This window comes from Corella eumyota, chromosome 2 (genome assembly GCF_963082875.1).
Source record: "Corella eumyota chromosome 2, kaCorEumy4.1, whole genome shotgun sequence".
NCBI classification, from domain to species: domain Eukaryota; kingdom Metazoa; phylum Chordata; class Ascidiacea; order Phlebobranchia; family Corellidae; genus Corella; species Corella eumyota.
Genome location: NC_137491.1, coordinates 7,475,330 through 7,494,541, shown reverse-complemented (window position 1 = coordinate 7,494,541; position 19,212 = coordinate 7,475,330). Strand labels below are relative to the sequence as shown.

The following is a 19,212-nucleotide window of genomic DNA, read 5'->3' as shown; positions in this document are numbered from 1 at the left end:
AATTTGAAACATTTGTTACAAAAATAAATATTATCAACGTTATCATTACTATATTTAATGTATTTTTAGCCGTAAATTTTGAGTTGAAACTTATTTTGTCTTTTAAAAGTATTAAGAGAGGAGTCACACTTTAAAAAAATCAATGGTAGTTACAAGTTCTGTTTTTGTCATCTTTTTTTTGTATGACATGCATATATCTTGCCATGTGGTAACGTAGAAGTGGCCCATTTTAACATTTGATGTGGGTACTTCTAACCTTTAGATTTAAAATATTTTTTAAATTATTTTCGTTATGTGTAGTAAGTTTTTCTAATAAAGATAGGCATTTATTGACTGACTACGTTATCAGGTTATAGCGGTTGTCTGGTTGTAGTTACTACAGTCTGACAGTCAGTTATTGGTTATAGGTACGGTACTATCTGGCCCTCTTTTACTGTACTGTAAATTGTCATGATACAAACTTTGCGGATTTGGCAATTAAAAATGTTTTTTGTTTTAAAAATGTGACTTGTAAATCAAAACACGTTTAAACTTTTGTATAGGCCCATTAAAACATAACTAATTGGTTTATTTTAACTACCACGCTTCCTAATACCAAACAACTAAACAATCATATATTACAATGGAAACGTCAGTAGAAACTTCTGTTGAAAAATCAGATAATATTAACACTAATGCAGAGGGAGAAAAATTGTCACAAACACCTAAAGCTAATGCAGAAGATGATGATTCTGTCACAGTTGCCGAAGAACCTAACAAAAGCGAAGAGAAAACAAATACTGAAATTATAAAATTTAAAATAGTTTTTAACAAACAAAAACTTGATATTGAATGGGAACTTGGCAAAAGTGTGGCTTCTTTAAAGGCTCATATTCATACTATCACTGGTGTGCCGCCTGCAATGCAAAAGTTAATGTTTAAAGGTATATTACTTTAATAAAATCATCTAACTGTTTTGCTGATACTTTATACCACAAATTAGATATCCATTTGTAAAGGATTAATGTGACATACTATAATTTTTAAGGAATTTTGCTTTTTCTATTTTGTAAAAACAATATTTATATAAATTTCTTTTTTTTAATTTAATGTCATTTTAATTTTACTTTAATTTTAGGCCTTGTAAAAGATGACCAAACACTTGTACAATTAGGAGTTTCAAACGGAAGTAAAATGATGTTGGTTGGCTCCAAACTAACAGATGTGATATCTGTTAATACAAAATCAAAAGAAAAACCTGGATCTTCAAAAGCCGAAGAAAAAGAAAAGACTGAACCACTTTCTAAACAAAAACCACATAATAAAGTATCTATATTAGTTTTTATTTTTGCACTTTTTTAAAGTTTTTGTATTTATAAATTTTCTTTAATTTATTGCAGGTGATTGACCAAGGTGTTCCTGATGATGCAATGCCTGGATATAAAAATGGACATGAAGGACTGCCTAGTGCTCCACTACATGGAATGTTAAATAAAAATAGAAATAAAGTATAACATTATCATTATATTGAGTATTGGAACAACTAGTTTTTGTTTTATAACCTGTACCTTACAGTGTGGCTTGGGATTTTAATACAAAATTAACATTAATAAGTGTGATGGTGATTTCTTTAACACTCTACACAGTTTAATTATTTTAACAGGTTCGGCTGACTTTTAAAATTGAAGCTGATCAACTGTGGCTTGGCACCAAAGAAAGAACACAAAAAATATCAATGAGTTCAATCAAAAATGTTATATCCGAGCCCATACTAAACAATGAACAGTATCACATGCTGGCTTTACAACTAGGACCTACTGAGCAGAGCAGGTTTAGAATGAAAACCTGTATTAACATGAACTATTCTTAGATAGATAAACAATATATTAGTATGCCAGTTTTATATTTAGCAAATTTATGTTTTTTTCATTAATTGTTTTTTCTGTTGTTTATGCAGATATTGGATTTATTGGGTTCCTGCGCAATATGTCAATGCAATCAAAGATGTAATTTTAGGAAAATGGCAAAATTATTGAGGACTGTGCAAGTGCAATTAAATCAATCTCAAGATTTTATGTTTATTTTTACAATAAAGTTCTTTCCTATTAACTGTTGTTTGTAATTATTGTTATTTATGCAAAATAATACACAAAAATAAAATTTTGTTAAAGAGACAATATTATTATAACGATTTACACCACTATTTTTAATCCATTTTTATTTCAACTTAAAGAAGACTTGCGTTTTTACATGTTAAAACATTTGGTAAGATCATTTTCAGTGAAGATCATGGTAAAGTTTACGGTATTTTCTTCACTAATGTATTTTTTAAAATATATTTAATTTCTGGTTAAATATTCTTTAACCAGTCGAGGATAAAAATAATTAGTGACCCATAACGAACCTATTTTACATATTTCTCGTTCTTTTTCACGATCTTTGTTTTTTTACCTAATCTTTGTTTAATCGTCTACGTTAAATGGCTTTTTAGTTTAGATGTTTTGGTACACTTTTCGTTTACGCATTAAAGTAAAATGACGACAATTCATTTTATTAGTTTGCTTTATAGTGATTAATAATTTTTTAATAAGTTTTAGGCACTAGTAAATTAGTATTGATATGATAGAGGCTGCAGGCAATGACTTGCGTTTTTTCTTACCTATGTAATTAAAATTTTATGTTTACAATAGAATGGTCAGATAGTAACCGTAAGGTAAGACAATCTGGGTTATAAAATATAATGTTAACTTAATTATACATAAAACCACTGCTGCTAATCGGCATAATGCTTTCTTTTAATTTCTAAAAAAGGGTGATAGACAATTTATTTTACACTTTTTTCATAAAAAAGACTAATATGTTAAATACTACTGTGAAGACCGATGACAATATGAATTTGACTGGAAGTGGTGAAGGAGCTGAGATCCCAACAACCCTAACAACAAATGGAACAGTTTTAACAACAACGTCAGCCACCGAAACTTTTCCATTTCAATCAACAACAGCCAATATGTCTACAGATTACTTCACATCAAACCAAACTATTAAAATTACAAAGTCGCTAGGTATAAGCAATAACTCTGCTACAGGTATCATTATTACCATGGGTATTGTTTTAGTGATTATTGTCCTTTTTGGAGTTGTTTTGATAAAGCGAGGCAAAAAACGCAAAGCTGAAAAAAGGAATAATCCATTTCACCAACCAATTATTGAATACAAAGAAGATAATATTAGCATATCAGGCTTTTCTTCTCATGGATATGGCACATACACAGATTTGGAGGAATGTTATAATGCCGATGATGTGCCAACAAAAATTGATGGCCAATTGCGGTTAGGATTGTTTGGAAGCACTAAAGAAGTTCATGTCACAACATAATTTGTTTTTAAAAACATTGTAACATGATTTTGGTACCACAGTTCATTACTTTTAAAGTACAAAATTTTATCTTCAAAAGACCAATTTTCTTCAATTAATTTTTTTGTTGTTGTTATTTTATGGTTTGTGAACTTTAAGTATAAGTATATTGTAAAAAAATTTTGTACAATTTGTTTTCTGCACTTTTAATTTCTTCAATATAGTGATATTGCTATAAATCTTTTTTTTGTTATTTTATATATCACCTAAAACAACGATGTTAAATGTAACCCAAACGAATGCCAGTATATTTTTACTTTTGTTGTTGCAGAATCATATTTTCACCTTTATGTTGCACCGAATTTTACCTAAGTGTTATGTGTTACTTATATATTATTGTAAATTGCTTATGCTGAATTTACTATTATTTCTAAATATAGTTTATGTATATACATTAAATATGTTACTATTGTTTAAAATTTTGTTTTGGTATATAATTTTAAAGTTGGTACATTTAAGAATTATTAACCTCAAACATTTTTTGGTTCTTCAACTTAAATAATTTTTAATTTTTTTATATGGTTTTGCTGTGTAAAGCATTTATTTCGCTTTTGCTACTGTAATTTTTGTATTTTTTAAAAAGAAAGTTAATCATATAAAGTCTATTTTAATGCTTCATTTGATATTTATTTAAACTTCAATTATGTTTCCACTAATTCATATCTTTACAACACTAACAATCATCAAGTTGCACAATTTTAAAATTGTTACGTATGTTATAAATCGTTCTTGGGTGCAAGACTTAACTTCTGTATTAAAATGTAAATATTTAAGTGTCAATCATGTTTTCAAGTTGTACAACTACAAAATAGATAGATGTTTTATAAGAATCTTAAATTTTAATTTTTTTTGTGTTTTGAGGAAAAAAATTATTTGAATACCCCATTAGAGTTATTGAACTTTCATCCTTGATCTAAGTGGGTTTGCATATATGGGTTTCATTATATGGGAAAATAAAACAAAAAGCATTCCCAATAATATAAATGCGCAACCAATCCCAATGTATATGTATCTCACATAAAATAAATAATCAAAGATAATTCCATCGGTGACTATTTCTTCATCACCCGTTGGCAGAACCAAAAGAATTACTGAAACCAAAATAGCGGTGAAAAAAACGCCAAGCCCGACGAATTTAATTGCTCCATTTGCTCTTGCAAAAACTAAGCAAGATAACAACGCAATTCCCCAAAGCACACCACAGACAATAATCCCAATTCCGACTCCCAATACCAGAGCCATTGATAAAAATAATAAAATATATTGTATGACAGTTTCTTATCTAAATTGTAAATATTATTACAAAATTAACTTTCTAAACTTCTAAAAGAAAAATAATTTGAAAGTTCTGTAAATGTTAAACAAAATTATTGAGATAAAAGTTAAATAGATCTAAATGTAAAATTTGTTCGCATATAACATAACGAACAAATTAAAGCGCGTAAATTATAGTTTTGCTATAACTTATATTATTGTTGATAAAATATTTTTCCTAAATCAAGCTGTTTATTCGTAAGAATATAATATAACAAGCATTTTTGCGGTTTATTTCTTAACACGATTATTCACAAACTTTATATTATTATAAAGCGTGTAAGATATTTTTTGTTTAACATTTTATTAACAAAAATACTTATTTAATTTTTTAAATGATTTTAAACTATACTACGCTTCATTGAATTCACGTGTAGTTCATCAGATCAGCTGATATTTCTTTAACATTGCAAAGTCAAAGTTTGTGTAACACAAGTATTATAAATCATATTACTAATAAAAAAACCTTTATAAAACTTTTACAATGAGTGCCACAGATCAGCAGCAAGCGCAGCAAGTTCACCAATTTAAAGAATTTCTTCAATCTTTTAACAAAGTTTCAGAAAAATGTTTTGAAGATTGTGTCAACGATTTTTCTTCAAGAAAAGTATCATCAAGTGAAGATCAGTGCGCCGTGTATTGCCTTCAAAAATTTTTAAAGTCAACTGCTCAGATTTCACAACGTTTTCAAGAACACTTACAACTTAATGTATCTCCTGCTGGTTCAGCAGCCATTGCTATGCAAAATATGTAGTTATGATTTGTTTTGTTGTTTGTCATGTTTAATTATTAAAAATATTTCACCATTTAACCTGGTAATTTAAAAATATTTTTTAAATTTTTTATTATTTTTTTTTTTATGATATGTTGTTAACAACAAAATTTTATGATATGTTGTTAACAATGTAAGCATCTTATTGTATTGCTATGTGGTTCACAGTATGGTGTGTAGCCATATACTTAATTCAGATCTGACACTATTGATAATATAGCATTTAGGATAGAATTTTAATTTGTAAAAATTTGAATTTGTTGCAAATGTAAATCTTTAAAATGTCTCTTATTTTGTTTATTTTCTATTTATAGGGAAATTATTTATAAACACATTATGACTAATTTTTCATATTCTGTATTAAAAACTTTTTCAAAATTAAAATTGGAATTGCACCATTGCCAAATATTCAGACGATATTCGTGTAGTTCTAATTTGCATGAAAACGAAAATGTTAGAGTGAGATTTGCACCATCACCAACAGGTTTGGTTATGTTACTTCTATTTTTTAAGTAAGAACAAATTTTTTTTTAAATGTTGTTGTTTAATATGGTATTGTGTAAATATGCTTATTGTTATTGTTTTAAGTAATTTGTTTTTAGGTTTTCTTCACATTGGAGGTTTAAGAACAGCTCTGTATAACTACTTGTTTGCAAAAAAACACAAAAACGGCAAGTTTATCTTAAGAATTGAAGACACAGATCAATCCAGAATAATTCCTGATTCTATTGATAACTTACTCTCTACCCTTGAGTGGTCAGGAATCATTCCCGATGAGAGTCCAAAACATGGAGGTAGTTTTGGTCCTTACCTACAAAGTGAACGCCTTCATTATTATAAAAAGTAAGTTAAAATTTTCGCATCTTTTTTTTCTAGGTATTTAAATTCAGTATCTTATTGTTACAAGTTTTTATGCCATAGTTAAATACTCAAAGGCTAACTTGATAATGACAGCATTCTACATTAGTAATCAATTTAGTTTTAAAACTTTACCAATGTAGGTATTTTTTTAAAGGTATAAAAATAGCCTACTTGAAAATGGTACAGCATATCGATGTTTTTGTTCTCAAGTGCGTCTAAATATTTTAAAGAAAGATCAACTAAGACGTAAAGAGTTGCCTAAGTATGTTTTTTACTATTAAGTCTTTTGTCATTTATGTTTTTTTGAAAGCATTTTAAAAAAAATCAATCAATAATTTTTTTAACATTTTGTATTAAAAACCAATTTCAAAACCAAGGTTATTATTGTTTGTCAAATATATGTAACTAAACTATACGAAAAACAAAACATATTTTTTAAATTTTTAGATATGATAATAAATGCCGAAACCTTTCACAAGAAGAGATAAACGATAAATTAAATTCAGGAATTCCACACACAGTTAGGTTAAAGTTAACAGAAGGCGAGATTAAAGTTAAGGATGATTTATTTGGTTTAGTTTTACATAACATTTCTAACATTGAAGGAGATCCAATTCTTATGAAATCAGATGGGTTTGTTTACATTAATTATTGTTAGGTATTTTTTAACCACAAAATCACATATCATTTAAAATTTAAAATGAAAAGTTAGTAATATAAATTCACAACATGAACAAATTACAATATGCACACAAATTTTGTTAAAAAACATTCACAATGGCACAAAAAAAATAATTCAGAAACAAAAGAACAAATTATTGAAGAGTAACAACATCAAGTAATTAAAAAAAATATAAAGTTTTGCATGAAAAAACAATAAATTGCATTTTTAAACTAGATACCCAACATATCATTTAGCAAATGTAGTGGATGACCATTTAATGCAAATAACGCATGTTATTCGTGGAAAGGAGTGGTTAATTTCAACAGGAAAACATGTTTTAATTTACAAAGCCCTTGGCCTGAAACCACCAATTTTCATGCATTTGCCTTTGTTAATAAATGAAGATGGGTCAAAGTTGTCAAAGAGGCAGGTCAGTAAGTGTAAATTTTTATAGTTTTTGTATGCATGTTAGTGTTAAATTTGTCCACTTTTTAATTTCTATTTTTTGGTGTTTTTTGTGATTTTAATTTTTTAAATTATATGCATCGTACGTTTATGAATTTTAATTTTTTTATGCAGGGTCATGTGTTTGTCGAAGAGTTTAAAGACCAAGGTTATTCCCCTGTCATGTTACTTAACTTCATGGGTTATTACGGAGGAGGATTTCAAGGTCTTAACTTTCCGGTTAAAAATGTTTGTCATAAAAACTTGTTACAACATTTACAACTCTCATTCAACCCCTATAAGGTAAGCAATTGCTTTAGTGATATTTATATTCACGGTTTTAATAAAACTATTAGCATAACTGATAATTTCAAGATGTAGTTATTGTACATTTAAGGCAAATTATAAAAAAAAGTTTTTGAGGAGCTACTAAATATATAGATAATATACAATTTAAAATTGAAATAATGATTAAAAGGTACACAGGGTTATATTATTGCATATTTTGGCACCTTGTTAATTAAAGTTATTAAACTTTTGTTTTAATTTATTTAAAATTAAATTTCCTAATATTCTCGCTACTCTGTTAATTTAATCCTTATACTCATATTTTTTTGGTTTGGTTTATAAGTCACATTTATGTGACCACCACTGTCCAAAAAGTCTGTCGTAAATGTTTTTCTATCGAAAGCATTACAGTTGGCAATTAGTTGTGTAGCTTTGGTAAAATATTTAACACTTTTAGTTTCCTTATTGAGTTTTTTGTAACAGTATGCCATTAATGTATAAATTTCCCATTTCATTTTTATGTAATTTACTTTCGATTGAGTTAACATATTTAAGATTTTTTTAAATGTTTTTGTTGTTAATTTATATCGAACAAGTTTTAAATAACAATAACCTGTATTAAATAGTATAAAAAGTTGACTATCTTTATTTACATGATCCTTGTCAAATTTGTCTTGACATAAAAATGTAAATAAGGCATCTTCTAATTTATTTATTCTCATTTGAGCTAGACCAATGTTGCTAAGTATGGCAAGTGTAGTGTTAGGATCATTAACTAAGTTGGTTTGTAATGAAATTTTGTGTACAAAACTTTTTGCAAATAAGTGAATTTTTTCATATTGTTCAGTTTGATAGTAGTAAGTAATATTAATATGTAAAAAGAAAAAATATAAATTTGAGCTTTTATTAACATGCATGGAATTTAGTATTCTGGATACATTTGCCAATTGGTTTTGCGTCGTATATGCCGTACACACTACTAATTTTACGTAATTGTTTTGCTTTTCAGTTATGTTTTTAGTCAGACTTTCCCATTTTGTAATTATTGTTTTGTGTAGAAGCAACTTATGTAAGATTATCCAATAAATATTTTTTATAGGTGAGACATCTATATTTAAAGTAAAACAATTAAATTGATTTTGTGAAAGTAGATTAATCTGTTGTGATAAATTAAAAAGTATTTCAACACATCTCACTAAACTAACCGAGCCAATAGCTTTAACTAATTCTTGTGCAGGTTTATAATCATTCCATTTAATCATACTTCCTTTGTCAATATAATCATCTTGACATTCCTTTACCATATAAAGTTTAATTCGTAATTCACATGCAATGGCCAAAGCATATTTTAAATGATGAGCGGTATCTGAGTTAATCTTTCCAAGTTTTTGGTATTTATCTATAGCCGTAAATCCATGAGACTCAGTAACTTGGTACATATTGCTTAAAATTGATATAAGTAAAGATATGCTTCTAAATATTGTTTTCTTAATATTAAAATTGAGATCATAACTTGTCATGGTTTCCAAATTTAACTTTATGTTAATCTCTTTTATTATTGTATTTATTTTTTCCTGAGAATTGATTTGAGAATTTTTATCTTGTTTTAATCTGCAATATCTGTCGTATATTTTCTCATCCCCAAACACTAATGTTGTACCTTTTAATACATCAGCCAGATTGTAGCCATTTTCACAATCTACATCATAATCAAGATATCTAATCATATCTTCAACAGGTTGAATTAGTTCTGTTGGCCATGGTTTGTTCATGGTATGAACCTGCCTTCCAAGGGGAAATTTACAAGCATGTGGCATCATGCCATCGAAAGATATTCCTCGTTTTGTGAAACAGTCAAAAAACCATTCACCCTCTTTGCCAGCATTGGTAAAATCATTTAATGATGGTATCGCTACACTGGGAATAATAGTTTCTCCCAAATTTATTACAATTATTTGAAAAATAACTGAAAACCATCTAAAGTATTCTCGATAGTTGTTTCCATTTTCATCCAGTAAAATAATATGCTCAAAATCAGAATAAGGGGTAATTTCTTTTCTTGCCAATGATCCCATTCCAGCTATTGCAAATTTGCAAGGAGGATATCCCATTATATTACTACATTTAGCAGCAATCGAATGCATTAGTGATGTATAATTTTCAGCAATGTTGCTTTGTAAGGATTCAATGTTTTTGATTTTTTGTGTTTCTAACCTTTTTAGTTTGTGTTTATTTAGTCCTTGTGGAATGTTTTTAAAATGCAACAACTTTTTATCAACAAATTCTCTCATGTCCTTTATTTTTTCTGCAATTTCTAGTGAAAAATGTTGTAAATTTTCTTTGGCTTTTTCAGCATTTGCCATTTTAAGTACAGACAAGCAAAGGGAACCTAAATCTGTTTTAATTGTTTTAACGGTTAAAGGTTCTCGCACAATGGCAGCATTTAAAAGTGCGCAACTTTGTATAAGACTTATCATCGATTCAGTTGAAAAATTGTTGCTGGAATTCTCTGCGCGAACCAAAAAATTTTGAATGTAACCCTTTTCTTCGTAAAGCAACCCCATTTTGTGTAAAATTTCTGCTGATTTACGGGGTTCTGTTTCCTTCCATTGTTCATCAAAAGTTTCCTCACATAACTGTTTTAACTTGGTGGCAAGTTTATTTTCTCTATCTGCACAATTTTGTAAAAATCTCATGTTTTTATATAACTTTTAATCAAATTTATAATAACAACTGTCTTTGCGTTAGCTAACAACACACTAATATATTGTTGTTCCGCCTGATGTGTTTAAGTTTTTTATTTACCTAAGTTGTGCAATTGTTTGCTTAATTGAAATAGCAAATATTAGGAGAGTATCGTTATATATATTGTTACACAAGTATTGTTATATTTGTTACACAATACCTTTTTTACATCCAAAGAGGATTATATAGTCTTATCAAAATTTAATTTTTTTGTGTTTAGTTGGTGTTGTCAGATGCAATTGTAAACTTCACTAAACTTGATGAATTCGGTTCAACTTTGACTCAACATTTAATTGAGAGTCAAAACACTGATCTTATTCAACTCGAAATTGATAAATTGCATGAATTAGTTTTAAAAAAATATGGAGAAAATTGTGTGTTTCATGAACAACATTTTACCGCTGATAAAATCAATCAGTATATTCTTCAAATATTAAATATTAGAAAAGTATGTGATCTTGCACAAATTTTATTTTGAAACTGTTATTTAATTTAAATAGATCAACAGTTAATGTTATTTTAAAAAGTCAATTATGTCTTTTTTGAAATGTTTTTAGGAACATATTGTAAAAACTTGTGATTTAAAAGATGTCGAATTTTTGTGGATTTCTCCACATTTTGAACCCAGGCCGGAAGATGAAAAATATGTTTTATTGTTAAAGGATATCATCAAGTAAGGGTTACATTTTTCTTTAATATTCATAGATATCAACAAATTATTATTCAATGTATATATTAGGTTATTAACTGATGAAAACTGGACATCATTTGATGTTGAAAAAGTAGGAAAATTTCTAAAAGCATCTTCTAAAACTTATAAACTTAAATTTCCACAAGTTATGGCTTTTCTAAGAAGATGTTTATCGCAAAAAGAGGCAAGTTTTTCAAATTTATTAACTGTGTATATTATAAATATGTTATACTAATATTTTAAAATTTAAGTAAAACATAATAAGGGGTTATTAGTGCAATGACATTATATAAGACAAAGCTAATAAATTATGGTTGCTTTTTGTAATAGTATTATTATAATAGGAGGGACCCCGCTTAGTTGATATGATGATTATGCTTCAAAAAGAACAAACACTGAAAAGGCTTCAAAATTCTAAGCGAAATATAGAGCACCAATTTGTAAAATCAGAAACTTTTCAATAAATTTCACTTCCAATTTTTCATGTTTAAAATTTAGGTAATACAAGTAAGTACAGTTAAAAATTTTTAAGAAGTATTTAGTAACATCTATTTTAAATAGGCTATCAGTAATAAACACTTCTTAAATCTTTTAACAAGCTTTTAAAACATATATATTTTAGGGTATGTGCGACATGAATAATATAAGGCACCTTGAATAAATATATATGTATTCGAAATACTAATAATTCTTGTGATAACTTAACTATCTTGTCCTTCTTTTGTTTCTCCATGAAGGCCCTCTCCTGTGTTTTCTGTTGTTGGTTGTAATTTTGTGTCTTCTGCTTTAGCAGAATCTTCTTCATTGTTAACAGTAGCCTGATTTTTTTCTTCATTTATTTTGGTTTTGTTCTCTTGCTCACTTTTTCTTTTTTCCTCTTGTAATTTAAGTTTTTCACTCTCTAATTTTTCTTTTTCTTCTCTTGCTTCCAACTCCTCCTCTTCAACATTTAACTTGAACATCAACTCCTCTAATTTTTTTGCCTACAATAAAACACAAAAAAGTTGTTCTTTAGAAATTGTATGTTTAACTTATGTATTTATTGGAAAATTTTGTTTGGTTGGTACAATATTTTTGTTTGTTACCTTTCTTTCTTCATTAGCTTGAATAAGGTTAAATAAATGTTGTGTTAAATCTTCTTTTTTCTCAGTTTTCTCATGAAGATCCATCTTTGCAGATATATATTCCGCTTCAGCTTTTTGAAACCGTTTTCTAACAATATAATAGTGGAAAATCTCATGTTAGAAATGTATTTCACATAAGGTCACTTTTTTATTTATTAAAGGAAGTTTAGAAATACTAAATTTCTGTAAAAAAAGTGGAAAAAAATTTTCCAAAAAAAAAATTAAATATGATAGCATGACAATACTCATACATTTAATAACAAAAACTAAAAACTATTTTTTGTTATTGGAGCCAAAGCATTTATAATGTATTTTTTTATGGATACTAGTACTTGTCTGGACTTAATCTTTTAACATTTCTACATACTGTGCGTTCATGAAATTCCAACATGCTTCTTCAATTTTATCTCTTAAGATTGAAACGTCACAATTTAACATTTGATCTAACTTGGTCAGTTCAGCTTGAATTCTAATAAGTTTATGTGATTCAGCTGAAGCTTTCTTTTTCCTGAACAAACATTGGTATTTGTTAAAAGTTGTTAATTCTATATAATAACTAATATGAAAATAATAAAAAACTGTTAATTATTGATACCTTTCAGCTATCTCCTTGGTCAGCATTGCTCTTTTCCTTTTATTTCGTTCCTCCATTTGTTTTTGCCGAAGATGAACATCTTCAAGCTTTATCTTCTCCTTTCTAAAAAGATAAAAAAAAAATAATTTTTAGAAATGATTTCAACTAACAATTTTTACTAGATGAAGTTCTTATTACACTTACTTTTTAATTGCTTCTTCGTCTATAATTATTTTAGGTTCATCTTCCATTTTTGTTTCAGAAGGTAAAATTTCAGTTGTTGGGGTTATTTGCTTAATGTTATCGTTATCTTTTGGTGCTACTTGCATTATTTCTTTTTTATTTTCAATGTTATTTTGTTTAGTGTTTGTATGTTGAACAGGTTTAGTGAGACGAGCTCCAGCTGGAACATTGTTGTTTGTTGATGAACTTATTTTCCGTTGGTTACCTTGTTGTTTTCCCTAAAACAATAAATATATAATTGCTCTTTTTCAGTTTAGCTGGAATTCCGACAATATAGGTTATTTTCGTCATAGAAAAACTTGTTATTAAAAAGTTCTTACCAAACTTGATCGTTTAGCAGATTGCTGTGGGTTACGCTTCGATCCAGTTGCAACCGGTTTAACAATTTTAGGTCTTTGATCGTTGGGAGTTTCGCTATGTTCCATGCGCCTTATATCGGCTTCTGTAAATCCTACCCAGTCTGACATTTTTTTCAGCTAAAGTTTTGCCCAAACTGTGTTTTATTTGATGCCAAATCAGAAATATAAGACAAAAGTTTTTTTAAAAAGAAGCAAATTCTTGTTTAGTATCTGTGTTCAATGGTGCGTGTTGTTTACTTGATGATGTCAACAGGCTTCCAAATAATTTTTAATTTCTTTTTTTTGCGTTGTTGGAATTAGTTACTTTAACGCTTTTTAAAGCGCTTAAAAAACATTCTACCAAAAAATTACAAACGTAAACATCTAGTAATCTTTTGCATACAGAATTTATAACTAAAGGTTTTACCGAACTGTAAAAACTATTCTGCGTAATTTGGTATTTTAACGTGATTTTTTTGTTTTACTAGTTTTTGTTTAACAAGTTTAAACTTATTTTACAGTGCCATCCCTAGTTTTTAGCTGTAAAAAAAATCTCCTAACCTGTTTTTCTTACAAGGAAATACACGAATTTTTTGATAATTTGTTTTAAAGAAACAATTGCACCGACCCTTAAAATATAAACATTAACTAAAAATACCAATAACATTTCACGCATTTAAAATCTTTTTTAAAGTGCTTTAAAATAATTTAAATAATTGAAGAAACAAAAATGCATTTAAAATTTTAAATTAAAAGCCGGATATGTAACTGTTGGTATATTTTTTTTAGTGTTTATGGTTTTCCGTGGTTTTTAATCTTTTTGTTAAGTTTTTTGTTATATTCAAACTCGAAAAAAGACCTAGTTCTTATTTAACTTGCTCAAAAATAAACGTACACAGTGTTGGGAGGTAAATCCCCGGTCGAGCGCCTCGCGAACCGACCGCGATGTTGCTAACACAAAATAACAACTTTTTAATTATTTACAGATTTTCTTCGTCCATTGTTATTATATGTAGTGCTGTTTTGATAACTCGAGTTAAATCCGTTTGATTTGCTTGTTATGTCGGGTTCGTCAAAAAACGGGTTGTGTACTTCCATTGGTCCATCTCCGACCTAAGTTTAAGAAATAATAGCAAGTAAGTTTAAATCTCGCTTACATTGTAAGTGGAGCCCTTTAAATTTAAATTCATTCTGAGCTTAGTTAACTTACTGAGGCAAAGCCTGAGCATTCATAAACTGTGTATTCGCCGTCACTTGTCTCTTCGTCATTAACTTCGAGCTCTGCAGCAACATCTTGTGGATCCAAAATATGTGAAGAATTACTTGATTCGCTCGTGGCACTGCAAAACATTTAAATGGAGGATCTTACGCTTTAAAATTTAAATTTAATGGCATAAGGAAAATTTGTTGTATTAAATCATATAACTACTTTGAAAGTGCTTTCATTCTTTTTTTAGTCTGGTTATAATGAAACATCTCCGCGTTTCGATTGAGGTTTGCGTCTATTGGCTAAAATAAAACACAAATTGTTAACTATTACCTTCTTAGCATTTCAATAAAACATATTTACCGGTTCAAAAGATTGGTTGTGTAGTGGATTTGGACCCGTGACCCCATATGCCGGGTAATCTGTTCTTTGTGCCAATCCACTTAATTTGCGTGCTCTAAAAATAAATTTGTGAATATTTATCCTCATTGTATGCTTTTTATTGTACCACATAAATTAATGTGTATGTCTTTTATTAGCAAGCACACCAACATACTTTTTATTCATGCAAAATGCTTATCACTTTTAAAACAATTTTAAGTGTATTGCAACAATTTTTAAATTGATTGCAACATTGATCACCATTTTAGCTCAATTTATCTCTTGAAATAAATTGGCAAAATTGCCCAAAATTTTAATGAAGCAAGACAATGGGGAAAGGATAAGGGTAGTTTTATGTTACCTGTTTGCATCAACACTAGTACCATAATCGTCATGTGTTTGGCCGAACCCGTTATGAATTAACACAGAAGAGTCCGAGCTTCTATAAACAACACGCTCACTTGCCAATACCATGCTGCTGTGCCTATAACAACATGCATGCAACAAAGTATTAATTACAAAGCCAAAGCAACAATGCACATGCCTATTGACGTCACTCAAATGTCATGATGCACATGTTATTGATTTCAAATAAATATGCTGTTGTTTTTTCATAAAAATGCGTATACATGCAAAATAACATAATAAATTTCAGGAATTCCATGTCAATCTTGTCAAATTTTTATTTGATTCTTTGAGCAATAAATTTATTTGTTAATAGAAATTAAGTATAAGTGTTGAAAACGAACTAATCCATAAAAAAATATTTCATTTGTTAAAAACTTTTACCTAAATGCCTTTCAGATCAGTTTACTCGAAAATTGTTTCTTCGAAATCAATTATTAATACTGATAATACTGCAAAGGCCACGACATACCAAAATATTTCCGTTTCGTGGTTTTATTAACATTAGGATGGCATAACAATCGATATTCTGACCTGACTAGGGAACCAACTCCGTCATTTTAGTAATTCTCCATTCCCTATTGAACAATTATAACGCGTGGGCCCGTGTGCGTCATTAGTAGTCCTTGGTGATAATTTGCTCAATAATTTCGCTAAGGCTTTGCGTCTATTTTGGTAAAAGATCGATTAAATTTTTGCGCCCGTGTGATGGAAAGGTCTTCTGCGCTAATTTACCGACCCGTAAACCGCATTAATAATTAACAAGCTGCGATAAAAATAACAACAAATAGGCAAATCGAAAGCGGAAAATTTTAGAGATTTTTTTGCATTTTGACAAACTGAAAATTTTATAATAATTTAAAAATTTAAATCCCGGGTGTTTTTAAATAGAATTTCTTCCACCAACACATACAATTCTAACACTTGATCAAGCCCTTGCAGGTTACGATATATTTGTAAGGTAATTCGTCACAAACCGGATGTTTAAATCGCACGTCATCAAGTGGCACGTTAGTGGCTTAGCGCGGATCACGTGACAAATACAGCTGTGTGTTTTAATCGTTTTTAATGCAAAACAGACTAATTCGAAAGTTTGCTGTGGTCAAAATTCAATCGAGGAATTTATATTTAACATGCGCTAAAAAGCCTTAAACACTATAACAAAACTGTCACCTTTTTAAAATTTTGTTAACGAAATTTGTGGTCTAATTTAGCCCGCTAGCGCAAGTTTATTTAACACACCGCATTTAAACAGAACTAACAATAGCAAATATTACAAAATTAAAACAACTTGGTTTGCACCATCGCAACCAAATTTATTTTAAACGATTTCTAAAAATATCCCAAAACTGTTAACTTAAAAGTGGGTTGTTTTACAATAAACAGACAAGGCACAACAAAAAGCATGAAAACAACAAGCTTAGCTAGCAAAACTTAAGTAAATTAACTTACTTGTACCAGCAAATTCCGGCTGTTGCAAATCCCATTATTCCTATTACACACGAAACAACGATCACGGCTATAAATGGTAAATTTAAACATAAGTTAAGAATATTAAGGAATTAGAAAATGAATTTAAAGTTAACCAAATATTACTTTTATTTTAATTGTTTTTATTCATAATTAACACTAGGCAAAGAAAATGTTAAAACAATTGTTTTACAGTTTAAATAACACAAGCAAGTTAACTTACTTATATAAACAACGTTAGTTAAATCCCCATCTTTATCAGTAGCAACCACCCCCTGAGGATCATGTGGGTTATTTTGGGGGTTGTCATTTTCAGCGGGCGGGGTAGGATTAAGGGGTGCTAAAATCAAAATAAATTTTAATTAGAATATTGGTATGTATAATTTTAGCTTAAGCATTAATTAATCAATTAACTAAGTTACGATGTTTTTAAATACAAGCAAACATAAAACACATTACTAACTGACTCACAATGAAAATTTAATAAAATTCAAAATCGATGTTACACACTCAAATAAATATTTTAATAAAAATACTTACCTTGAGGTTGCTGGGTTAAAACCAAGGTAAAACACGTTAGAAAGAAAACCAAAACTACCGAGTAACTTCTTTGTCGCATGTTTCTAAATTTTAAATGCCCTTCGTATTGTTTTTAGTTGATCATCATTGTTATTAAAACGATATTGAAACTCAATTTACGTTCGCTATTCATAAAAACTCGATTGTTGTATGACGATATGCACTCAAATAGAATTTAGGCCCTTGAGCCTGGTGTTATGAAAAAGGCTAACAAATTGAACAACCTTATGTAATACATATAAACCTGAAAAAATTTCTGTTAAATTTAAAATTTAATTCAATGTAAGGGTTGATTTGGAGCTTAGCGTTGGTATTTTTGTTAAGCCTTGAATCAATAGAATTTTAAATTTTTAAAAACATGTTTGTTGTTCACTAAATAACATTTTCACAAAAATCTTATTGATTTCTAGTGTCAATTTTCTGTAATAAATAGTCTAGTTCTACAGCAATTTTATCTTGAACTTGCAAGTTTAAACTAACAGCAATACTAATATTTTTAAATGTTTTGACATCTGTATTAATCTTAATTTTTTTTTAATTTTTGTATTTCCCAAAGCGAAACATTATAACGAAAATGATACGTTTGCTATAATACTCAATGTACATGACAATCATATCCGAGATTATAGCTACCTTTATTGATTAATGAGATTTGTTTTTGAACCAGTTGTGCGGCCGTATAAAAATACAATATTTCAATTATCTCGAAATGAGGGTAAATTTTTTTTAAATCGATATAATTTGATTAACATTTCGATAGATGGTTTAATTTAAGATATAATCTACGAACTGACCTCGCAATTTGCACTAAAAGCATTGACTTTTCAAATTAGTCATTGGCATATAAAATTCTTATAAATATTAATACACTTAGCCACTTCACGCCTATGTTATTCTAGTAACATAACACTGTGTTTAATTATCGTTAAAACTAAATGGGATAACAGGAATGCCAAAATCCACACTCTTTTAAAAAATAACCCGAATTTGATTGCATGGTGCTATATAAATCCACAAATGCGGTTTGGTTAAAAGACAACGAACAAATTCCCCTGAATAATTTATCAGCAATACAAAATTTGAAACGAACTGTGACGTCACGAATCTTATTTTACCATTTTTAATTTGGGGTAACCATTAGCCTTTACTAATCCTATTGCTTTTATCGTACAACTATATCTGTGGTCTATCTACAAATGGTCACGTGAGGTATTTGCTGACTTTTGACGTGGAAACGTTAAATGGCTTTTAGAAGTGTAACTCGCCGGTCATCACTGTTTGTAACGCCCTGCGTCAACAAAATAAACGAAAACGATCGCCAAAAGTTAAAGTTTACGATTTGACGTAACAAAAATTTGCTCTTTACTGACAAAAAATATACTAAAGCGTTAATGTATCTAACTAAGTTAATTTTGACATTTCCTCCTTTGCAATTTTGATATTGATTTACCGTCTATTAAAAAAATAATTTTACATTTTGTCGATTCGAAATGTAATATTAAATTCACAAAACCCGAAATAAAATTTAAAAATACGGCAAATTTACGTTCACTATCTATTCTCTATCCTTGATATTTTGATCCATTGTTTGTTTGACATATACGCCATGGTCTCTATGTATGTTTTGTATGACGTTTATACAAATATAGAAATTAAAAAAGACATCTGTGTTATTTCCAACAAAAATAATTGCCGTCGTGCGGTGTAAAAAACAG

General features: G+C 28.6%; 5 protein-coding genes across 7 annotated transcripts; 3 read left to right on the top strand and 2 right to left on the bottom strand.

The window, feature by feature from the left end:
* The first annotated feature begins 194 nt into the window (after positions 1-194).
* On the top strand, positions 195-2,447 carry LOC145742825 (ubiquitin domain-containing protein UBFD1-like). Its single transcript, XM_082560646.1, has 5 exons — positions 195-923; positions 1,118-1,305; positions 1,380-1,487; positions 1,643-1,809; positions 1,937-2,447. Exons 1-5 carry the CDS (start codon positions 623-625, stop codon positions 2,013-2,015), a joined length of 843 nt encoding a protein of 280 aa, XP_082416772.1. The 5' UTR covers positions 195-622; the 3' UTR covers positions 2,016-2,447.
* Positions 2,448-2,665: 218 nt separating this feature from the next.
* Positions 2,666-4,159, top strand: LOC145741578 (uncharacterized). Its single transcript, XM_082559181.1, has one exon. The coding sequence runs from the start codon at positions 2,837-2,839 to the stop codon at positions 3,356-3,358; it is 522 nt and encodes a 173-aa protein (XP_082415307.1). The 5' UTR covers positions 2,666-2,836; the 3' UTR covers positions 3,359-4,159.
* Positions 4,160-5,819: 1,660 nt separating this feature from the next.
* Positions 5,820-14,740, top strand: LOC145742296 (nondiscriminating glutamyl-tRNA synthetase EARS2, mitochondrial-like). Its single transcript, XM_082560079.1, has 11 exons — positions 5,820-5,967; positions 6,086-6,326; positions 6,499-6,606; positions 6,792-6,977; positions 7,243-7,438; positions 7,588-7,755; positions 10,706-10,933; positions 11,043-11,158; positions 11,225-11,360; positions 11,521-11,683; positions 14,442-14,740. The coding sequence occupies exons 1-10, from the start codon at positions 5,820-5,822 to the stop codon at positions 11,638-11,640; spliced, it is 1,647 nt and encodes a 548-aa protein (XP_082416205.1). The 3' UTR covers positions 11,641-11,683; positions 14,442-14,740.
* Positions 11,361-13,698, bottom strand: LOC145741575 (RAB6-interacting golgin-like). The gene is made up of 6 exons (XM_082559177.1): positions 13,438-13,698; positions 13,079-13,335; positions 12,896-12,997; positions 12,668-12,808; positions 12,262-12,388; positions 11,361-12,159 (listed from the first exon to the last, which is right to left on the bottom strand). The coding sequence occupies exons 1-6, from the start codon at positions 13,582-13,584 to the stop codon at positions 11,878-11,880; spliced, it is 1,056 nt and encodes a 351-aa protein (XP_082415303.1). The 5' UTR covers positions 13,585-13,698; the 3' UTR covers positions 11,361-11,877.
* LOC145741576 (neural proliferation differentiation and control protein 1-like) lies at positions 14,082-17,726 on the bottom strand. 3 transcript variants are annotated; one of them, XM_082559179.1, is made up of 9 exons: positions 17,618-17,726; positions 17,459-17,541; positions 17,142-17,258; positions 16,901-16,967; positions 15,405-15,527; positions 15,026-15,119; positions 14,885-14,964; positions 14,666-14,795; positions 14,082-14,568 (listed from the first exon to the last, which is right to left on the bottom strand). In XM_082559179.1, the coding sequence occupies exons 2-9, from the start codon at positions 17,535-17,537 to the stop codon at positions 14,428-14,430; spliced, it is 831 nt and encodes a 276-aa protein (XP_082415305.1). In that variant the 5' UTR covers positions 17,538-17,541; positions 17,618-17,726; the 3' UTR covers positions 14,082-14,427. The 3 variants fall into 3 exon arrangements, with proteins under 3 accessions (XP_082415305.1, XP_082415304.1, XP_082415306.1); XM_082559178.1 differs by having other exon boundaries at positions 17,459-17,673; XM_082559180.1 differs by lacking the exon at positions 15,405-15,527 and having other exon boundaries at positions 17,459-17,673.
* Positions 17,727-19,212: the final 1,486 nt, after the last annotated feature.

Excerpts from the sequence above, each read along its gene's own strand:
- LOC145742825 (XM_082560646.1), top strand. The coding sequence starts at position 623 with ATGGAAACGTCAGTAGAAACTTCTGTTGAAAAATCAGATAATATTAAC. Across the intron at positions 1,306-1,379 it reads AACAAAAACCACATAATAAA|GTGATTGACCAAGGTGTTCC; the intron begins GTATCTATATTA and ends AATTTATTGCAG. Across the intron at positions 1,810-1,936 it reads GGACCTACTGAGCAGAGCAG|ATATTGGATTTATTGGGTTC; the intron begins GTTTAGAATGAA and ends TTGTTTATGCAG.
- LOC145741578 (XM_082559181.1), top strand. The coding sequence starts at position 2,837 with ATGTTAAATACTACTGTGAAGACCGATGACAATATGAATTTGACTGGA.
- LOC145742296 (XM_082560079.1), top strand. The coding sequence starts at position 5,820 with ATGACTAATTTTTCATATTCTGTATTAAAAACTTTTTCAAAATTAAAA. Across the intron at positions 6,327-6,498 it reads CGCCTTCATTATTATAAAAA|GTATAAAAATAGCCTACTTG; the intron begins GTAAGTTAAAAT and ends ATTTTTTTAAAG. Across the intron at positions 11,159-11,224 it reads TTGTTAAAGGATATCATCAA|GTTATTAACTGATGAAAACT; the intron begins GTAAGGGTTACA and ends TGTATATATTAG.
- LOC145741575 (XM_082559177.1), bottom strand. The coding sequence starts at position 13,584 with ATGTCAGACTGGGTAGGATTTACAGAAGCCGATATAAGGCGCATGGAA. Across the intron at positions 13,336-13,437 it reads CTGCTAAACGATCAAGTTTG|GGAAAACAACAAGGTAACCA; the intron begins GTAAGAACTTTT and ends TTATTGTTTTAG. Across the intron at positions 12,998-13,078 it reads GACGAAGAAGCAATTAAAAA|AAAGGAGAAGATAAAGCTTG; the intron begins GTAAGTGTAATA and ends TTATCTTTTTAG.
- LOC145741576 (XM_082559179.1), bottom strand. The coding sequence starts at position 17,537 with ATGCGACAAAGAAGTTACTCGGTAGTTTTGGTTTTCTTTCTAACGTGT. Across the intron at positions 17,259-17,458 it reads TTTAACCCAGCAACCTCAAG|CACCCCTTAATCCTACCCCG; the intron begins GTAAGTATTTTT and ends TTTTGATTTTAG. Across the intron at positions 14,569-14,665 it reads AATGCTCAGGCTTTGCCTCA|GTCGGAGATGGACCAATGGA; the intron begins GTAAGTTAACTA and ends TCTTAAACTTAG.